At 33.9% G+C, this 23,541-nt stretch overlaps 1 protein-coding gene across 2 annotated transcripts in view; it reads left to right on the top strand.

Annotated features, from left to right (window-relative positions):
- Positions 1-23,541, top strand: part of LOC107453201 (uncharacterized) — a 65,008-nt gene extending 41,467 nt beyond the window's left edge. The window contains exons 10-14 of one of the 2 annotated variants that reach the window (XM_016069929.3): positions 6,248-6,344; positions 19,193-19,244; positions 19,323-19,342; positions 21,477-21,549; positions 23,301-23,541. In XM_016069929.3, coding sequence (XP_015925415.2) covers positions 6,248-6,344; positions 19,193-19,244; positions 19,323-19,342; positions 21,477-21,549; positions 23,301-23,459 — 401 coding nt within the window. In that variant the 3' untranslated portion in view covers positions 23,460-23,541. The remainder of the gene's footprint in view (positions 1-6,247; positions 6,345-19,192; positions 19,245-19,322; positions 19,343-21,476; positions 21,550-23,300) is intronic. The other variant, XM_071185915.2, reaches the window with a different exon arrangement.

Below are 23,541 nucleotides of genomic sequence, written 5' to 3'. Positions count from 1 at the left end.
GATAATCATCAACAATGCGAGCTCTGTGTGGTCTTGCATTATCGTCCTGTAACAGGAAGCAACCACCAATTGCCCCGGCATATGGGCGCACATAAGCATCAAGGATGTTGTCTCGATAAACCTGAGCATTCACGGTTCCCCTTGGAAAGACATGGAGGTATGTGCGCCCTCCTAAGGATATGCCTCCCCAAACACAGACACTGCCTCTTCCGTATGCATCTCTTTCACGGATGTTTGATGGATGATAACGGGTCCCAGGTTCTCTCCATATCAAATAACGTCTACTGTCACTTTCTAGACTAAACCTGGACTCATCCGTAAAGAGAACAGGCCTCCATTGATCTGACGTCCAGTGGACATGTTGTCGGGCCCACTGCAAACGGTCTCTCCTATGGCGTGATGTGAGCGGCACGCAAATGGCTGGTCGTCTCGCATACAGACCACCTTCGTGGAGCCTTCTGCGCACAGTTGACGTTGACACCAACCTTCCGGTGGCTGCAGCAAGAGAGGATCTAAGATGTGTCGGAGTAGCGGTTCTATTCCTGCGTGCACTTAATGTCAAATATCGGTCATCGGCACTGGTCGTAACAGTTGGCCGTCCTTGACTGAACCTCCTAGATGCCGAATCTGTGGTTTGAAATAAATTGCCTCCAAAGTCTATGAACCACAGATGGACTCACATTTAGCCATCTGGCCACTTCTGATTGACTCTGCCCTGCCTCTAGTCTCCCGATGGCTCTCCATCGTAGTTCTTCAGGCAAATGATACCTAGAGGTCATTATTACGAATTGGCTATCTCAGATTTTCAATGTCGCAATCACAGTAAAATTTGTGTGCTTTCTCTCAAACTTGGACTTTTATGCTCCAGGCAGATGACGTAAGCCGAGTGCAGCGCCACTAATTTGCATATTGCAATTTTACTCAGCTACTCTTAGTGGACAACATATGCAAATTTTGCACGGTTTGGCTTACTTTTGAAAGAGTTATCGCTATTTTTGTGATTTTTCCTTAATTTATGATAACCAGTGTATATATATATATATATATATATATATATATATATATATATATATATATATATATATATATATTATATATATATATATATATATATATATATATATATATATATATATATATATATATATATATATATATATACGAGGGTTGTAAATTAAAAAGTGGCAACTTAACCGTGACACTCACAGAAGGGTGGGCATACGCGAATAGGGTATGCGTGCGGTGAGGTGGCGCTGTTGTCGATATGTAGAGTACAAAAAACAGTCATTCTGCTTAGAAGGGTAGTTGTTGCGTGGCGTTGAAGTGAGGAGTTTCGTTTCCATCGCTCTAAAGCATGTTGTCACAAGGCTCATTGACGAAAAAAGACAAGATGCTTGAACCCATCGTGCTACTGTCCTATACGGTAAAGCATCTGCGCCACAGGCTTCCACTAATCCTCGATAGCATTCTGTTGCATTTTTGCCACGGGCAACCTCGATTTTAAGCCACGACCACTGATCACCTTTTGTAGACATGTTTTAGAGTGATGGAAACGAAACTCCTCACTTTAATGCCGCACAACACCTACCCTTCTAAGCAAATCGACTGTTTTTTGCACTCTACACATCGACAACAATGCCACCTCACCACTCCCACATCCTATTTGCGTATGACCGCCCTTCAGTGAGTTTCAAGGATAAGTTGCCACTATTTAATTTACAACCCTCGTTTATATATATATATATATATATATATATATATATATATATATATATATATATATATATATATATATATATATATATATATATATATATATATATATATATATATATATATATATATATATATATACTAGTGGGCTGCGCCCCCTGCTCGCTGACGCTCGCCAACCCCCGAAAATTGCTACGCAATCTTATATGATTTGCTTCGCGTACCAAGATCGCTTCGCTCGCTACTAACTTAGGTACATTGCAAATGCACACAATTCTAAGAATTCAAAACAATCATTCAAATCCATATAAAAAAATTACATCTTTTTAGTAAATACTAAGTCATTAAAATAAATTTGAATTCAAATAAATGACATGTAATTCGTTGAACCTATTAGAAATGTGCTATAGTATAATTCATGATATAAATCAAAAATCGTCAAATAAATTCGTAATGTATAAATTCGTGAAAAAAAGCGCTTTCCACAAAATACTAAAATAGAGATCTATCGACAAAGTCTACTCACTTCTGCCTAGCTTAATAGTATGAGATTGCCGCAGTTGATGCTCTCTGGTTATTTCAGTTTCCGTTTTTAAAAGCGCTATATGTTGAGTCACCTCAGATAGATTGGGCATGTGACATTTTTAGCGGCAATCATGGGTCGATTCGCCGTGTAACAGAAATAGTAGCGTAAGCAAAACAAAGCAAACTTTGCCACCGGCGGAAAAGAAATACAGCCAAAATTTGGGAGCCACGTAAGAGAATTATATATATTAGATATTTAGATCTATTGGTAAACAGAAGTGATTTTTCTAAGTAATCATTTTTTAATATAACATTTATGTTCTTATAACGTTATATTGTTGAAACAAATTTGATGAGTTCACATCCTTAATTTAATATTTTCGCTTACCAAACGGAAGGATAGATTAACAATTTTTTTGTTGTTTTCCGCATCTCATTGTGCATGTAGCTGATCGTTAAGTTCTAAATCATTTAACAGATCTCTTTAAATGTAATTTATAACAGTATATTAATGTTATTTGCTCAAAAATAATAATTGTTAGACCACCTTTCTAAATAACTTTATCTTAAAATGTAAGGCAGATTTACATTATAATACTAATAAAAAAACAGCAATTCTCTTAGTTTTGAATTAAAAGCGAATAATAGCAGTACGGGAAAATAACTTTAAGTTAGGGATTCAAAAATATTTATAGAAAAGCATGACTTTTATTAATTTTATGCTGACTACAACCAAAACAATAAGGAGACGAACGAGGAAAAACTGGATCACACCACGTGATTTTCTGGCCAATAAAAATGCACTGACAACAATGGAAAACTGCGACACCATCATTAGATTTTTATATATAGTAAGATATATATATATATATATATATATATATATATATATATATATATATATATATATATATATATATATATATATACGGCAAGGGGACTCTAAACCCATTATCCGTCTACCATTATGGATATTTTACGTCAGCACTGTGGTCGAAGCCGGGTGCAGAATTCGTATCGACCAGCTATCGCTTCGATTCGAGCTTGGTTCACCTCAATGGAAGGCGAGTATTCTATCCTGTGAACCCTCACGACTGTGAATGATTGTTGGCAGCAGTAGTCAAGGGAAGGAACTGCTGCAAGAAGACACAAACAGAAGAACGAAAGGATTCCGTTCGCAAACGCGAGTGAGAAGCCCGTCCTTCTCAAAAGTAACAAAGGGGTAGAGAAAATTGAACCCTACCGAAGAGAGAATGGTGGCTCTCCGAACCCCTTTCAATCAAATACGAGAACTGGGTGTTGATCCCCAGTTCGGGATAAAAGGATCCATTGTCAACGTACACAATGACTTGCACAAGACCGTAGACTGTCTTCCACGCATTGTAAATGATTCATTCACTATTCATGTAAAATTGAAAAAAAGCCTAGCTTTCAAATCATAATCATGTATGAACTTGTGAATTCGAAAGGGGTCTATGAGGCAGCTTACAATCTTCATCAAGCACTATTGTACCAATCCGAAAATGTTAATATTGATCTCGATTGGAGTCATCAAAAGAATTTACACAGAATGTGTCTGAGCTGCATTCAAATGTGTCTGTGAAATTGTGTACTGAGCAGTTCAGGATTAACAGTTAAAAATGTACAGGATAAAAACACAATAAAGTTGCTTTTCCAAAAAAAAAAAAAAAAAGACAAAAACCATTTTTGCAAATGGGTAACCTGTGATCGCCCTGGGGGATCACAATATTTTTTTTTTTTTTTGAACTTGCTTAAAGTGTTTTTGAGATATAGTGAAGTGCGCAAAAAGGTGAAATTATTACTAAGGGGTCTAAGCTTTGGACCGCTCTCCTTACCAAATTTTTGGAACCGTATTTCCTAAATTGCGGCGACCCCCATTTTTCGTATGTCAGAAATCCAAATTCAACGAAAAAAAGTTATGTTTATTCAGAGAAAGTACGTTTTTGTGTCTGGTTTCGAAAATTTTAAATATCTAATTAATTTGCATTTTTGAGCTTACCGTTTTGAACCATTGATAATGAGTCCTAGCACGAAGGTCCGATCTTTAGATCGAAAGTTATTTAGGGTGGTCAGTTTATTTTTTGTGCACTGTACCACAGAAGAATTATAATTAATAATTTGAAAGTAATCCGATGATACATCTTCTGTTGCACGGAATTTTCTATTTGCTCTACGACATTCTTTCAACCGTTATATGTTCTAAATTTTGATTGCAATCACCTTGTGGCATTGTTCAGACGAAGTCGCGATCCTGTCTCTTTTCCCATTTCGGAAGGCTAACTATTGTCAACCGAGTTCTTGTGTTGTATATACGAAGGAACCTAAATACAAGATTTCGCACTTCAGATTAAATTTCGAATCATTTTGAAAACATTTGTTGGAGTACTTGAGAGGTATCTGATGTCACTAGTAAAATGGTTGTCTATTTTTGAGCTCTTGAAGCATGCTGTCTGTTATTTCCTATCTATGTATTTTTGAAGCGGATGAAGTTTTTAATCAGATAGTATCTTACTGCTCCAGTTTCGTGGGATTGATTATTTATTATAGATTATGCTATTTTATACAAGAAAAAACTATTGAAATTAAATGTGATTATAAAAATATTGTTCTAGTTCTCCTCTGAGTCTTAGGATGAATACTTTCAACAACAAAAGTGTGCCACTTTCTGTAACCTTAAAATAATTTTAAGAAATTAAACAATATTTTCATATAAGTTAACTCTTTGTCGCAGAGATTTTATTAAACGTATATTTCATAGCATTTGCATTAATTTAATTCAAAATAAGTTAAATATATTATACATATCATTTTAATAATTTATGATTCTGAAATACAGCATGAATAATATTTCATTCGTTACTTCATATAATATTCAGATATGAAGCATCGAATGAAATATTAGACATGTTCATAATATTTTTATTATATTGAATTAATTTAATTCAAAATAAGTTAATTGTACGATATTTAGTCTTTTATTAATTTATGATTATGAAGTATTGCATAAAATACCGCTGTCTTTAGATAAAATCACGATAATAAATCAAGATAAAGATATATATTTAAATTTGTACTTAATTGAAGTTACTTAGACCCTAACACGTTCACGCCGGGGTGACCCACCGGTGGGTCGCTAGATTGTCTCATCTTGCCAGCCCACCGGAGTAAAAACTGGTAACAATAAATTTCAATTTTTTTGTTTTTTCCGGGAATAATAAAAATCCATAACTACCGAATGCTTTTAACGGATGCAATTTTTATTTTGAATTGCTTCTTCGCCGTGATAAATTTCCTTACAGTGAATTGTTATTGTTGAGAATAGATTAACGTCTCCCGAATATTATTTAATATTGAAATAGTTCTTTTACCAGTATTTTCACTTTTCCCGGGCTGAACGTGTTAAGAGAAGCAGTAATTCGTCATCGAAATTAATTTGCGAAATCAGCTATTGATAAATTTTTGAGTATGAATGAAAAAAAATGTTAACTACTTTATTTTGAATTTTATAGTTTAGAACAAATGTAATTTCGAGAATCTAACAGATTATTTTAATAACTATTAGACTGTTTTTCTACAATTTAAAAGTACCAAAATATATTTTTGCTTGTAATTAAAGCATCAGAAAAAAATATATAAAAGAAACAACGGAGTCCCTTCTGTGTCTAAGGGTTAGTATTCTGTATTACGTAATCTAATTTTAAGAGGATGTTTTAGAAACTAATTGAATTTAACTTATTATCGTAGAAAGGTTGCTGCGATATTAATTGTTCAACACACTATAAATTTAACAGCGAAATTGAAAATAGAAAAAAAATTGATTGTAATTGCAGAAAAATTTATCATAATTGAAGAAAAATTTATTACAATTGAAAAAAAATGTGAAGATGTGTGGTATAGTTTAAAATTAATAAACTTATCCAATACTAAAACTGTTTTTAGTGTTTATGATGTTTAAATTTTAAAAGTATTTGTTTTGAATTTTCCGTAGGAAACTATGCAGGTCTCAAAGATTGTGTTGGAAATTTTACTGACTCAGTACGTGAGGAGTACCAAAAATGTGACATACAATGCAAGAAAGAATGCGTGTAAGTTGTCCTTAAAATAAATTACACATTTATCTTAGTTTATAATTTGAAAAATTAACCAGTGGATCCCAAATGATGTTCCTTGAGACTGTCACAGGGGTTCCGAGATATAAAAATTTTTCAACCAAATAAGATAATTAGATTAATTTTTTTTTCCTGTATTCAAAACCTTTAATTATTTTTTGAATCGAATTTGCAATAAGTTATTCACTTAATATTTTCGTTATTTTTATGAAATTATTTAATTAAAATGCTTTTGAAGAAAGAAAATACAAAGCAATGTTTTTTCTTTCTAATTACAATGTAAAGACTGAATTGTAAAAAAAGTATGTGCATTTATAAAAAACTTCATTGATATTTCGTGTCGAATGAAAATATTCAAATTCAATAATGTACAGGTATGATTCCATTCTAAATATGATAACCATTCTATAGAAATATGATAACCATTCTATAGAAATATGATAACCTTTCTAAACGTTCATTTTCGTTTTTATTTTAACGAAAGTCATATTTCAGCAAATTCATTTTCGGTATATGCACGCACTAAAATGAAATTAACTACTATACTAGGTACCACTGTAGACTTGAGAATTCAACCCTCTGATATGAAACTTAATCTTAAAACTAATCTTGATGAAATGATTTCATTCTCCATTAATTTACTTTATTATTAATAAAATAATAAATAAAATTTGGAACGTTACATATTTTTCAAATTATTTGATATTCTTTCAATCAAAGAATGAAACTGATTTACACCAATTCAGAAAAGGACAAAATAAGAAAATAACATTTGAAATAACATTTAAAATAATAACTCATAATGGAAAAGCACTAAAATCAGCTAAAACCAAATTTGTCTTATTTTAATAATTTAGAAAGCTTGAAACATAGAGCAGGCAAAAAGATATGTGTGTTAGCAAAACAGCCGGGGGACACACTGTCTGCCAACATACAGGAGCCTTTCTGTCGGGAATGATAATACCAAAAAATGGCTGTACCTCGAAGCCCCATTATGGATAAACAAAATAAGAACAAGCAATTGAATAATCAAAAATTGAAATGTAAATGCAATGAAAAATTAATGAAATACAAACATAATTCAAAAGTACACGGAGTAACACCTAATGAGGAAACGCCCACCTATAAGAAAAATAAATAAAGATAAAGTTAGAATAATCAAATCAATATAAAATATAAATTACCAAATCTTTAAGAAATAAATCAAGTGTTGACCCCTTACGAAATTCTCAAAAAATAAACCAAATACATTCAAGGAGTAAAGTTTCAAAAAAGTGCTGCCATCTATATGCTTCAAGAACAAAAAATCCTAAATTTCACCGCATAGGCCTATTTATGTGGGCTTCAATATCAGCCGAACTATTTGAATATCTTTAAAACACTTAGACTTAAAAAATATAGTTACTCTAGTTAAAAGGAAAATTATTATTCACTAATGTGACTTTGGAATTCTCAATGGCTAAAAAAAAAAAAACTGTTTTATAATTACAAATAAATTTAAACCTTACATTTTAACCGATCAAAATATTCTTGAAAATCTTAAAGTATAGGTTGGAATTAAAATGTGTTAAACTAGTAACATTAAATTTAAAATCTCTTCTTTTATCGCATAATCCGAGGAAAATTTTTTGGTTATGATCTTTAATATCAAGATTTAAAAAATTAGCTCCATTTTCATCTGAATTAGTCAGTTCAAAAAATGTAATTTAAAATTATACAAAACACAAAATTTCCTTTCACTCATTTTTTATATTGATTTGATTATTCTACCGTAACCGTACCGATTTGATTATTCTACTGTATATTATCGTAACTTTATCTTTATTTATTTTTCTTATAAGAGGGCGTTTCATCAACAGGTCTTACTCGGTGTACTTATAAATTATGTTTGTATTTCATTGCATTTACATTTCAATTTTCGATTTATTTTATTAATTGCTTGTTAGTATTTTGTTTATCCATTATGGGGTCTCAGTTTTTAGTATCACCACTAACGACAGAAAGGCTCCTGTATGTGTCCCCTGATGAAGTGATGTTTTGCTAACACACATAACTTCCTATAAATAAATTGAACATAGTCTGGCATGCAAAATTACATGACGAACGTACAAATGTATTCATATAAACAATTCATATGTATAATTTATATAAATAATTCATTAAAAAAATTAATTGAAAATAATCTGACATGCATAAATGCAAACAAACATGTGCAGCGACAAAAAAAAAGAAGAAAAGTTGAGAATCACTAGTCTAGTATATAGACGGCACAAACATTAATATAGAAGAATAAAAAAAAAAAAAAAAAAAAAACAATTGCAATATATATGCTCGGTCGCTGGATCCATTTTCCCCACATCCTCTGGTGGGTTATCCATTCACCGGTGAATCGGAGAAAATGAACAAGCCCATTAAGTCGCCAATTAAGTGTTTTCGCCAATTAAGTCAATTAAGTGTTTGCATGAAAAGTTTAAGTCTTACAACTACGTAGAAAGTGTCGCAGCTCTATCAATCTGCTGAAATTTACAGGAAAATTTCAACAAATGACAGAAATATTTCCTGTATACATGCTCAGAATATATAAATTCTAACATTTTTTCCCTCCTGTTAGCAAGAGCATCCTTTTGTTTGTAAAATTTTTTTCACGTATTTTTTGAAATTACAGTGTTATAATTTATCTGCATGTTATAATTTATCTGGCTCTTAGAAAAGTGCTGGATTACAAATTAAATTTCAAAAATGAAACATTTTTTTCCTATGTCCACTCGATAGACATTCGTCATTCAGGTATCAGTAGAGCAGATTTGTTGGCCACTCTCTCAGGGGCACCATATTAGATGGACTGACGTTGCTCCCGCAGGAAGGACAGATAGTACAGAGAATGAAACAACATCGATCGATGTTGTTTCATTCTCTGTACTATCTGTCCTAGGTATAGATACCTAGTGCGGGATACGAACCTAGAATCTTTCTGATATCCGTCAGAGAAAAACAAAACTTTTCAATAGGTATAAATAACGTCTACTTCGAACACTATGCGTCCCTGCGCCTACTCGTGACAGCATGTGATATAATAATAATCATTAGTTAAATGATGTTTAAAATGTGCGAAATTTCATTTTCCTCAAACTTAAAAAACGAAATTTATAAAAGAATTGAAGCGATTGGGGACGAATTCTATATTTTCTTTTTGTGACACTCAGGAAAACGGGATAATTTGAAAGACTGAAATCTTTGGAAGTTCCAGCAATCAAAAATTTAGGCCCAAATGTGATAAAATCGTAAATTTGGTGAATAAATTGTGTTTTGACGAAAGTATTAGGGAATGATTTTTTTTTCCACTGGAAAGAAAAATATATATTTAACTCGATCCTCAAAATTTAGTTAAAATTAATTTTTCTAAACAAATCAGTATTTTTTTATTCGATTACAGTAGTTTTCGGCAGATGCTCTACATAACCAATTAGAATTGGGTCCAAATAATGCAAGCCATAAACAAAGTACCGTAAAATAGTTTTCTATGGGAAAAAGATTAATCATAAAAAATTGTTATGATTTGTATTTGGCGAAGACTTTCGAAAATTGGCGAATACTTCTGATATTTGACTAATTTACTGGCTAATAATTAGAAATTCTTCGCGGCCTGTCAATGGCAGCGAAATTGTTAATCATAGAGTATCTGTGGATCTCCTATAGCCTAATCTGCCTATTGATCTACTAGAGAAAAAAAGGTCAAGCGAGGCATGCCTAGATCTCATAACGTAAAGATTGAAATATAATTGTTACAATACATTTTTTTTAAAGAAATGTTTTGTTCGATTCTGAATATTAAAATGAAAGGATCATCTCGATAATGCATCCAAATGAGTAATAAAACAAATCTCACAAGTCTTTATTAAAAGCTAAACAAATAATTAACACGTTCACGCCGTGTGTTGCGCCTGAAAGCGGGATGGAAAAGATGAAAAACTGGTAGAAGAATATTTCAATATTAGATAATATTCGGGAGGAGTTAATTTATTCTCAACAATAACAATTCACTGCAAGGAAATTTATCACGGCTTGACTTGATATAAAATATGATGAAGTACCTGCCCACGGCAGCGGGCATCTCTCTTCTTGGTCTAAAATATTTTTGCCCTAAGGCAACGGTGACTAATGGCGTATGAAATTGAATAAATTTCCACAGATAAAAATCTGCGGTCGTCATTATTGGAGGTACTCCGAGTCTATGTCTTGGGAGCTGGGAGTAGGGAATGGAGCAGTGATACTAACTCCGCATCTTTTAAAAGTTCTTGTAACCCCCTGACTATATTCAGGAATCTAGCTGCTGAGCTGGCGGCATTCCGATGTTGTTTCTTTCTCGGTGTGGATTTTCTCATGGGTCTGGATGGGCAGCCTGAAAAACAGGCTGTGTGGTCACTCTTGCAATTCACACAAGTCGGAGGCTCGCTCAAGGGTTTCGTGCATAGATAGGAATAATCCGCTCCCGCGCATTTCATGCACGCTGGCTTATCTGTGCAGTCTTTCTGTGTGTGTCCAAATCCTTGGCACCTGTACCACTGAATTTCCTGGCGGCCGCCACGAAATCTTTCCACTCGAACAGGTGTATCCAGCAGTTTGAAGATTTCCCTGTGCTTGGGAATATCTGTCAGGATAACAAGGAAGAAGGGGAGGAGCTTGTAGTCTTGGCCACGCCTCTTTCTCATCTGTTCTGTTCTGATTGGCCGTAGTCCCATGTCTGAGAGTTTGCTTTCGAGATTCACCATTTCGATGTCGATGTTAAGTCCACGTACGAGGGCTTTGATTTTTCTGGCGGTGGGCTGAAGAGTATTTTTCGGATCAGGTGAACTAGCTGGGGTCTCAACTGTTGCCGGGGCTTCAGTAGTGGCTCCGAGCTCCATCTGTTCTTCAAATTCAGTATCCGCCGATGTTGTGGGGATGGTCTTTTCTTTCTGGGGTGGTAGCTCACTTTCGATCTCTCTTTCTTCACAACTTCTTTTCTTTCACAACTGTAGGAGGTTGTTGTGCAGCAGGCTCAGAGGTGGTATTTGAGTCTGGCTCATCTGTTACTGGGGTTGAGTCAACCGGAGTTGTTGTCTGAGTTTCCATATTTTCTAACACTGAGTCTGGTTCCTCTGTAGTAGGAGTTGAATCAGTCGGTGTTGTTGTCTGGATATCCATAGTTTCCATATCTAGTTCTGGAGGTAAGTTTGGCAGAGTCGTTTCTTCCAAAGGAGGAGAAGACAATGATCTTTTCACAGCTTTGAGTTCTTCGAGATAGTACATGGCTCTATATCTTGAGTATCTTCATAGACACATTTTTCTTTCATTTCTTTCTCGAGATCAGCTTTGTAGTCGTCTGCACAAGATTGTATAAACCTGATGTTACTATCTAAGTTATCTGACTTGCTCATAAAAGACGTAGCTTTTTCTCGCATCTCTGCCTTAAGTGCATCATGGTCGATACCCTTGGACGCTTCGCGTGCCGGTCGGAAGACCTTCCCGCAGCCTCACCCGGTGAAATCCAATGCGTTGTATGATTTAACACGGCAAAGAAGCAATTCAATATAAAAATTGCATCCGTTAAAAACAATTGGTAGTTATGGATTTTTAATTATTCCCGGTAAAAAACTAAAAAAAGAAATTTATTTGTTACCAGTTTTTACTCCGGTGCGCCGTCTGATGAGACAATCTAGCGTGACCCACCGGTGAGTCACCCCGGCGTGAACGTGTTAAATCAATGACACTCCTACGCAATATTGAACTTCTGACTAAACTGTAGAATACAGTCACCAGTTTTCTTAAAAAATTTTAACAATTAAAAGTAAACCATGATAATAGAAGAATTAATACTAGGCTCAGGGTATAAACCAACGCCAACCAAAGCTTCTGCTACTTCTCTTGTATTTCATGCTAAAGACAGTACCACAGGCGCCTACGGGCACTACCTTATGATGAAGGAGTGGAGTGTCCGCTTAGCGGACAGGGACTCCGAAGAAGAACTCAGTCTAAGTCTAAAGAAGAATTAATATCGTTAAGTTTCGGGTAAATTACATATCCAGCCACTGCCGCTTCCGTATTATGTTTGCGGAGGTGGCTAGGCTAACAAATTCACAATTAGTTGCAATGAATAGTATTACGGCGGATTTCTTTTCACCTCTTCGATTGTTAGTCAGAGATGAGATATAAAAGTAGGCGTTACATTTCTTAACAATCTCATTCACATTTGGTTAGATTTTTAAAGTTGGCGATACATTCTATATACAAGGAGAGAGCACAATGAATGGTAACGCCTACTTTTATGAACGATTTGTTTATTCGCTTGATCATAAACATCCACGTGTAAAAGTATCTATTGTCTTAGTCATGGCTTTAAAGTTTCCAAAACACATAAGGGAGTAATGGAAGAATTAATTCAAAATGAAATTTTAAAAGTTGAAGTGATTCGAAAAAGTCGAATTGTTTTAAATTTTCATCAGTAGAGGGTAAGCATTGTTAATTATAGAGCGCCCGCATTCCAATGAGGTGAACCGGGCTCGAATCCCAGCGATGGTTGGTCGATACGAATTCCGCACCCGGCTTACACCGACCACAGTGAAATATCCGTAGTGGTAGATGGATCATAAGTTGGGCTCGAGTCCTCTTACCGTCAGGCTATCCGTGGGAGGTTTCCGTAGTGCTCATCACTATGTGAAGCAAATGCGGGTTAGTTTCATCAAAAAGTCCTTCACGAAGGCAAATTTCTCCCTGTACTTAATCCAGGAGTTTCCTTGTCTTCTGGATTGGAATCAAAATTACAAGGCTAAGGAGTTAAACATTGGTAGTCGTAAACCCAAAAAGTTGGGTCGGCTGTTCAACGAGGGCTATAAAATAAAACGCTATCAAGAGTATTTTTCGAAGCACGTTCCCCAAGGAAAATTGAAAAAGCCTCAGTTTAAGTGCCTTTCCCCAGCGGTTCCCAAATGGTGTTCCGCGTAACCCTAGGGTTCCTTACGAGAGACACAGGGGTTCCGAGGCTGAGGACTCGTTTGCGATTTACAAGACACAGGTATACAAAAAAACTATAATGAAAACAGGATTCGACAAGCTGCAAAATGGCGCACGATTGTAAACAGATTGTTGTGAAGTGTAAACAGATTTATTGAATTATGTAAGGCAAAAACTTTCGGCTTCCTACTCAAAGATGCTGTGAAGATAGGTGTTTCTTGATTGTTAAACAACTAATTTCTAGATCCACATTCTTATGTTAAACCATGCAGCGCAATGATGGCTTATGAAATTGGCTTTATTGGCCAATGTATTCGATGAAATCAAGGTGGAGTTCCGTCAAAAAGAGGTTCATCATTTAGAGTGTTATAATCGAAAAAAATAAAAAAATTGGGGAGCATTTCCTTACACTTCAGGCAAAGCAATAACTTTAAACTATAGAGAGTAAAAATTACTGAAGTGTGACAAGGAAAAAAAAGTAATAATTTCTTTTTATGAAATTATGTGCATTAAATAAGTTTTTATGTTTCTAGTCGCGGGTAAAACTGATTTTCCAAGTTGAAAAATATAAAAAAGTTGCGAGGTGTTTTTTTCCTGTTGATTACAAGCAAATAAATTTCATTGCACTTATTAATTATAAAAACTTATAACTTTAGAATTAAAGTAAATTTTATAATGAGTTCAGATATTATGAGCAATAGCAAATGTAAACTACGGTAAACAATGTTTAGGAGCACAAAAATATTTTGTGCTCCTAAACGTTGTTTACCGTAGTTTGTATTTTAGCACAAAAGTCGTCCACTTGTGTATTTAATAACAAATGTATTTCAAAGAAAATATAAAAACTGCTAATCTTTCATTTAAACAACAATTATTAAATTTACAGTTTATTGTTCCTATTTTAGTTAAATTTTGTTTCACAATGTCAAAACTATATGACTTAAAAATTATGAAGAATTTTAAACTAATGTACAAGGATTAAGGTGGAATAAAAAAATTGCACTTGGCACATTAAACATTACATTAGTTAGATGATCTTGTATTGTGAAAGCACCAATTGAGCAACAGTGTGATTACAGAGTTAAAGGATTATTTAGGATAAACCTTTGTTTTGCCTCCAAATTCTAAGTTTTCATAAGGCAACATTTTAAAAAGTTTTTATATCGTATGCACAAATAGGTGATAACTTAGTCGATGATATCTGCCATACGCCTTGAACTAAAAAATCAAAATTAATTAACTATAAATGATCCGAAAATTATACAAATAAGCTGAGTAACCAGCAACAACTCTGAAATGCTCGTTTCTGAGAAAATCGTTTTAAAATGCCTGTTACTTGTCTTTTTTAAATAGAATAGACAAGATTTAGGAGGAATTGATGCTTAACAACTAATTAGTTACCGGATAAAATTAAATTTTTATTTTCAAGTACCTTTATTTTAATTACTAGGTGGCTCCATCCTCTGGTCGTTTTGCTCACCTACCCCCATAAATGCTTCTCTTTCAACCTTTAGTACTTTACTTTAGTACTTTATTTATTATTTAATTAGTACTTTATTTTTTTTCTTAAACGTCAATATTTTCCTGAAAAACACAGATATTTTTTTCCTTCAAAATATACAATTATTGTAGCTTTATGCAAACACAATTTGCTGATATATGAAATAATGATGAAATAGGCAATTACCTAGATTTAAATATAATCATCTGCATTTGAGAAAAAAATCAAACTAAGGAATACACATTTGGTAACGCAATAAGAATAAATAAATACTTCAAAATTTTATATCCGTCGTTGAACAGCTGACCCAATTTAATATCACTAATATTCAACTCCATAGCCTTGTAAATTTGAATCTAGTCCAGAAGACAAGGGAACTCCTATATTAAGTATTGTGAGAAATTTGCCTCTATGGAGGACTTTTTGAATTAGCTAACCGGCATTTGCTAGGATTGGACAAGAACACTATGAAAACCTTCCAAGGTGAACCAGGCGGCTAGGGGACTCTAACTCATGATCCGTCTACCGCTGAGGATATTTTACGTCAGCACTGTGGTCGGTTCAAGCCGGATGGGGCATTCGTATCGAACAACCATTGCTGGGACTTGAACCCGGTTCACCTCATTGGAAAGCGAACGCTCTGTCCCCTGAGCCATTACGGCTCGAAAAAATAACTAAAAGTAATTTTACTCCAGACAAGACTTACAATAATTTAAATAGGGATATGGTTTCATTTCTCTTTATTTGCCTACTGCGCCTGATAGCACCTGCTATTATGGATCATCAGTTGTAAAAGCCGTAAGCAAAAGCTAAGTTCTTAATTTTAAAAATTTCAATATGAATGTTCAAAGAGTTATACCAGACACCATGTAACCTCTCTCTCTTTCTTTTTGTTAGTGGTACTTTTGATTGACTTCTACTCGGACAAGGAAATAAAGAAATAATAAAGTTTTGTAGCGTGCAAAGTTTTGCAGTGTTTTGTAGTTTTATAGTGTGTTGAACAATAATGGATAAATCGGCAATATACAAAGAAAAAAAGCTGAACAAAATCACAAAAAAAATCTTTAAATTGCAATAACTTTCAAAAAATTGGAATTCAGAAAAGAAAAATAAACTTGCTAATATGGAATTTCTAAAATGGTACTACAAATCTACAAATATGTCTTTTTCAGAAAGGGAAATTTCAACGGTCTAGTTGCATTTCAGCGGGTGGTAAAACTGTCAACTTGATTTTTTTTTCTTTCTGAAAGTTTAGCAGTTAAAACTCTCGAACTTATATTGGAATCTTTCAATTTTTTATTGTATCCAATTTTTTCGTAAATATTTTTATGCATGCCTTTGTAATTTCAAGTCTTTAAGGTTTATAGTTTCTGCAGAACAAAATAAAATGCAACATAAATAAAAACTAAGCTAGAAAAATTCCGCAAAAAACAATCGCAATAGCTTTTAAATAAGTTAGAATTTCACAAAAAAAAAAGAAAATTATAAACAAATATGTCCTTTTCAGGCATGCCAAATTTAAACTCTTTATTTGCAGTCTATAGAACGGATCAGAAGGTATTTTTTCATACAGGTTCATACAGGTGAGACACCCTGTATGTCATTTAAAAAATAATTTCTTTTACATCATCATTCATCTGGAAGTTATTAACAGTTACTTTGCTTGTGATTACCTAACTCATGAAATCAAAGAAAATTCACAAGAACGTACGCTAAGATCAAATAATTTATTAGAGCTAGAAGAAGTAAATCGCCTTATTATTATTATTATTTAATGGCAGGCACTTGGAACTATTGTCCATTGGCCACAGAAAGTGCCAGAACGGCTAACTCTCTTTTCGTTACCCAGTGGGCACCTGTGGCGGGGTCACGGTGGTGGAGCAGTGTCGCCCACGTCACACTACCACAACCCGTTTATAGGGCGGGTCGCATTCGCACATTCACACACAAAGGAGAAAGGACATAGAACACATATAGAGAGAAAGAAACATCCATGCCTTGCCCGGGATTCGAACCCAGAACCTTTCTGATGCAGGGACAGTTCCCTGCCCCCTACACAGGCCGGTCGGCAAATCGCCTCCTTATAAAGCATCTCGTTTCATTTCGTTATATTTAAAACCGGTGTTAATCAGCCTACCCAATTCTGAGTTCACGACAATCAATGTTTACGTCTTGTAATTTTGAATGTAATTCAGAAGAAAAGGAAACTCCTGGATCAAGCGTTGGGACAAACTAATCTAGGAGGAGGACTTTTTGATGGAACTACCCAGCATTTACTCTGCCCTGGAGAGGTTAACCACAAAAAATCTTTCACGGTTAATCCGGCTGTAAGGGGATTCTACTCCATAATCCGTCTACCACAGAGAATATTTTATGTCGGCCCTGTGGTCGGTGCAAGCTGGGAGCAGAATTCGAATCGAAAAGCCATCGCTGGGATTCGAATTTGGGAAGCATGATAAAAAAAGCGAGAGCCTTATCCCATGAGCCACCACCAGTCATTATTCTAAATCATTTTATAACTATTGTTGAACTGTCGACCCACTTTTTGGTTAACGACTATCAGTGTTAAATTTCGTAGTTTGCAATTTTGAACTCAATCGAGAAGATAAAGAACTCGTGGGAGTATTGGGAAAATATTCCTCCACGGGGGACTTTTTGATGGAATTACGCAGCGTTTTATGGTGGGAAAAACCTGCCACGGTTGTCTAACAGCAAGGGAACTCTAAACAACGACCTGTCTGCCACTGAGAATGTTTTATGTTAGCACTGTGATCGGTGCTAGCCGGGTGCGGAATTCGAATCGAAAAGCCATCGTTGGGATTTGAGCCGGGGTTTACTCATTGGGAGCGTTCTGTCCTCTGAGCCATCACGGCTCATTCTAAAATATTTATCAAGTCTTAAGCAACTCGTAAGCAATTCTTTTGGGTTCAACTTGCGAAGATTAGACGTAGTTTTAAAGTAGATAGTTGTGTCCACCGTGTTTTTGAACATATTTACATCAAATTTGGTGCGGATTGCTTCAGAATTACGGAATCGGATATTCGGAATCATACACACATACATACATATAAACATTCTACGTTATTCATACAGATATGTAATTCGAGTTGCAAAAATATCGTGATGGATGCAAAAAGCTTGTAAAAATTTATTTATTTTGACTTTGTTACCAACTTTACATCCAAATATGTTTTAGATTTTCTTTCAGAGGAATTCAGTCTTATTGTTCGGTACTACTTCAAAAAGCTTTCTCTCTGATTTTTATTATTTCTTTAACCTCGGCATATTTCGTTCCTGATATTTGAAGTGGTAGAAATTTTATGACTTAATAAAATTGATTGCGAATGATTTTAACCACGGCTATACGCAAGCAATTTAATCAAATATATGAGACTTGTGATGTTGGTTGTGAAGTTTTTAAATGTTAGCAAAAACTCAAAATAAGATTGACTTAATTGACATTTCGCGGCCGGGATAGCCTGGTCGGTAGGGCGCTGGGCCCATATCCAAGAGGTCGTGGGTTCGATCCTCGCCGGCCGAAGACTCCCCGTGTAGTAAATGGTGACTGATGCACGTTAAATCTGTCGAGTCTCAAAGTCCTCCATGTTCCCACAACAAATCAGTACCTCTGGGGGTACTGATCCAGGAGTTCTCTTGTCTTCTGGATTGGTTCAAAATTACAAGGCTACGGAGTTGAACGTAAGTAGTCGTAAATCCATGAAATTGGGTCGGCTGTTAAACGACGGTTGTAAAAAAAAAAAATTGACATTTCGCAAAATCTTTAGAAAAAGGAAAGTTCCTGTTACTTTCAGGTTGAGATATGTGCATGATGTATTTTAACTCTAGAAAACATTTCTCCTTTCTGTTAGATGGGATTTTTGTACGGATCTTAGATATTTTCACAACGCTGATTTCGAATCTGAAAATCAGTTCTTCTCTGCAAGTTAGAGTTTTCATGCAATATTATAATTTATTCATCTACTGGAATTTGATAATTCACTCGTACATTCGGGAGAAAAAAAACTAAACTATTCTAAAAGAATCATTTTGAAAAAAAATCTGCCGTATTTAGAAATAAAACAAATTACAGATTTTAAATTCCCACACCCAAATCAGGTAAAATTACGCAATGCAAAAAATTTGTTTTCCAATATTATAGCCCAATTTGTGTATTATTATACAATATAATTTCGGTTAATGGAAAAACTTTATATTTGATAGGATAGATGCAATTGAGCAAATTAGAACTTTTTTAGATATAACAAATTAGAACTTTTTCAGTTCAGTGTTTTTTGTCTTGAATTGTGTGTGATTTATTTTATTCTTTAATTAGAAAACGAATCTATGATATCCGTGTAGAAGAATCGTCTGATTTCATTTATAAGGTAATTGAAAGAATTCTATTTATTCTAAACTTTTGGTGGATTTTTTTCACTAATTTAAATTTTATTTTGTTTGCATAGAGAACAGATCAAAACCAAAGGTAAGTACTTTTAAATATGTATACTTATCATTTTTATTGAAAATTAAGAAATATGTATGGATTTTAGAGTTTTTAGGAAATTAAATGGTAATTTCAGCAATGAAAAGGGAAAAAAATATCAGGTAACCTAAATTAAAACAATTACAATTTAGCGGGATATCTCTGCAAAAAATGGTCACCACAAATCAATACAAAAATGTACTGGTATCAATATGAATTTTTTAACATCACTAAGATATCGCATTAACATTGTTGATATCATTATTACAGTAATGATATCACTACTGATATATACATGACAAGGATGACTTCATTGATATAAATGCTCGTCAACACAACGGCAATAATATCAGTAATGATGCCACCACGAGTCAATACCATGTTACTGATACCATTATGGATGTCAATATTTTAACAACACAGTGATGATATCATCGTTGGGATCAACACATAATGTCAACAAATCATAATAACGCCAGCATTGCTATTTATCAACTATTATGACGACAACACCGAGGTCTGAGTCCTATGCAGATGTCCAATTTCTTATGTTTATTATTTTATTTACTTTTCCAAGAAATAAAAATGTGCAGAATTACAATATTGAGTCTTAGAACTAATTTAAATGTCTTGAGGATATTTAATGTTCAAAACCATAAATTTTGTCACCACTTTAAAAACAATTTGCGGACCTTTGCAAACCTTGTTTTTAAATAGAAATGTTAAATTCTCAAACTAATTTATTGTTTCTCGTCTTCACTATAGTTTTATAGTTAATTATAGTTTTAAAACATCCGTTGAGCAGCAGACCCAATATTGGGTTCACGACTGCCAATATTCAACGCCGTAACCTTGTAATTTTTGACTCAATCCAGAATACATGGGAACTTCTGGATCAAGTATTGAAAGAAATTTGCCTTCGTGAAGGACTATTTGATGGAACTAACCCTCATTTGCGTTACACGGAGAGCTAAACCAAGAAACCCTCTCACATTTAGTCTCATGGAAGGGGACCCTAATCTATGATCCGTCTACCACTGAGGATATTTTATGACAGCCCTGTGGTCGGTGCAAGACGGGAGCAGAATTGCGGAATTCGCATCACTGGGAATCGAACCCGATTCACCACATTGGAAGGCGAAAGCTCTATTCCCTGAGGCACGGCGGCTATACAACTGTAGTTTGAATATATCACACTTTCATTATTTCAAATATTGAGTCTCTCGAATATATCACACCGCTTTTCTTTAATTGGAGCTCCTGAGGGCCCGCCTAAAATATTTTAGTGTTTTTGAACAGCTCGTCAAAACAGTTTGAAGTTTTCCAAACTTTGCAACCACTTTTAATATAGAAAATATTCAGCTAGCATGCATCAGACTATTATTTATGCAGTAAGTTTCCAAATTTTTGTTGAATCATTTGATTATAATTTTTATATTTATAAATTTTTTTTTTTTTTTCTGACCTTTAAGAGTTCCACCTATTGAGAATCGGCACGAACTTTACGAATGATCCAATAATAACTCAAGTATTGGAAAAAAAATGAAAATATTCGGTTTATAGTTATCAATGTAGTTGTAATATCACTACCGCTAGAGGAAAACGTTCTTCAAAAAGTGTAAATGTTGGTACTGTATCAGAGATGCCAACTTGCTCCGAATAGCAAATATAAATTTTAAAGTGGTAGTTCATGAATTGTGATTCTTGGTTTAATAAATTCAATTTAGCAAAATTTAATTTGTTGTTATTTGCCGTTTTTCTAATTATTTTGGCGTGTTCGGAGCAGTTGGCATGTCTGCTGTATATTCACTAAATAACGTATACAAATAATTTATAATTGATCAAAACGCTACCATGCAAAAAGTTTTCACAGTTGCAGAGAAGCAAACTAATGCCGATTTCACAAAATATTTTAGAAACGTTAGTGAACTATAAACTAAAAGTAGCAAATTTTCCGTTAATTTTGTTTTTAAGCGGTCAGCATGGCCTAACTGAAACCAAGAACATGCCTGCAAACTTTCACTCTTTCCGAGAATGGATTTTCCAAGTAATAGTAAGACAATTAACGAAAAAACAATCTTACTCAAAAACATATATATATTTTTTTATAATTTATTTACATTCTGTTTTCCAGGAAATTGATAGAAGTGGATATATTAATAACAGAACCAGAGGTTCTTATTTTTGAACACAAACCACAATTTATGGTACGTATTCTTAATTTCTTGGAGCCACTTGGTAAAAAATCTTACCATTTAAGTTTTTCTGGAAAACATGGATCAAAATTTTTCATTTTTAGTTTTTTTCGAGAAACTAACTTATTTGTTCATTATGATTTATTAGTTGTGTAATGTTTATAATTTATTTACATATATTTTATTTTCCTATAATTTAATGTATATACTAATATGCTTATTTATATATTTAATTTAATTTAATTGAGCTTATGTGTTCAGCACAAGGAATGGTTCATAAATTTAGTCTAACAGAAAAAAGAATAGAAGAAATAAGAAAAAGACATCACATAGGTACAACGAAGGAAACGGCGGATAATGAAAATTGTCTAATCACGGCCTGGTCTTATTAGGTGGCGTGCCGAATCTGGCGTGGGGGTGTTTGACAAAAATTAATTAGATTGAGATAGTATTTGAAAAGAGCTCACTTTAGTATTCTACAAGAAAGTAATACAAACTAGTTGAACCTCAAAATAAATTTCAAAGTAATATTTACACCTCATATTTAACACAACATATTATTTAATATTAAAATATTTTCTTAAATTTTGTAGTAGCTTGGGTATTTTAAGTTTTTATAATTATGTACTTCTCTTCTTACTTTACATTAAAGCTATAATAGAATAAATATGAGTGTATGGAATTCGAATTATCAGTGACCTGGTCATACTTCATAATAGCCCACATGTACTGACAATAATAACGGAATTAATTTTATAACCGTCGTTGAACAAGCGACCCAATTTTGGGTTTACAGCTACTAATATTCAACTTCGTAGCTTTGTAATTTTGAAATTACACATGTAATCATATATCTTGATAACTTGCAATCACAATTACAAGTAATTGATTACAGTAATTGGTTATGTAATCACGCTTACAGTTGTAATCAAAAATAAGAATGTTTGAAATCATGATTACAAGTAATTGATTACTGTAATTGAGTATTGTAATCATGATTACAGTTGTAATCAAAATTTGTAATTATGATTACAAGTAATTGATTACTGTAAATGAAAAATGTAATCGATTACATTTTTGCTCTTCTCTGATGTAATCAAAAATTATGATTACTTGTAATCACGATTACCTTTAATCGTGATAATCTTTTCGTGTATTTCTTTTTCTGTCTCGAAGGATTTATTGTTCCCGATGACAGTAAACCTTTTCCAAATTATACTGAGTAACAAATTTGTTTGCATAGTTGTAGTTTACGTCATATTAGAGATGCACCTGCACAATGGGCTATTCGCGACTGTCTGGAAAATATCCGTGCAGAGGATACGGAGACAAGTCATCACAATTTTGATCCTAGACAGAGTGTAAGGCACCAGCACTTCGGTAGCCTAACGACCTACACACGAAGACGAGGTCTTTAAATTGGAACAGATTACCGAGGACCAATTATTGACATCCTCGGTCCCGTCGCAGAAGGATCCAAATTGTCACCCAAACGCGTACTAACCGCAACCAGCGATGCTTGACTTCGGTGTTCTCCTGGAAACAGCGTCTTAACGATCAATCCACTACGACAGGACTTGCGTGGTTAGAGATTCCTCTAAATAATAAAGAGTATTTCATTGTTCGTGTAATTCGAATGTCTTTTTGAATTCATGTTCTCATTAAATATTTGTTTTCTTACCTGTTTAAAAAGTATTTCTTTCGTAAAAATAAATATTATTTTTTTCAAATGAGAATTAATTTGTTTCTGTTTTTGTTTATAGAATGTTGAGCTCTTCAGCACCATTGGTGGATTTTTAGGCTGCTGGCTCGGGATATCTACATACACGTCATTTGACTTTCTGCTCACCTTGCCGCGTTTGATACTCATAAAACTGAAGAAATGGTTCACTAAATTTGCTGTTTTACACGATGATATGTAGTCACACGTTTCATAAATTCGAAACTCTGAGAAAAACACTTTTAAAAAAAGTATGCACAAATAAAGTATATCTGCGCATCGAA

The sequence above is a fragment of the Parasteatoda tepidariorum genome, chromosome 5 (assembly GCF_982258835.1).
Source record: "Parasteatoda tepidariorum strain Cologne lab strain chromosome 5, Ptep-v5.0, whole genome shotgun sequence".
Taxonomy (NCBI): domain Eukaryota; kingdom Metazoa; phylum Arthropoda; class Arachnida; order Araneae; family Theridiidae; genus Parasteatoda; species Parasteatoda tepidariorum.
The sequence above is the reverse complement of the archived record's forward strand: the minus strand, read 5'-3'. Positions and strand labels throughout refer to the sequence as shown.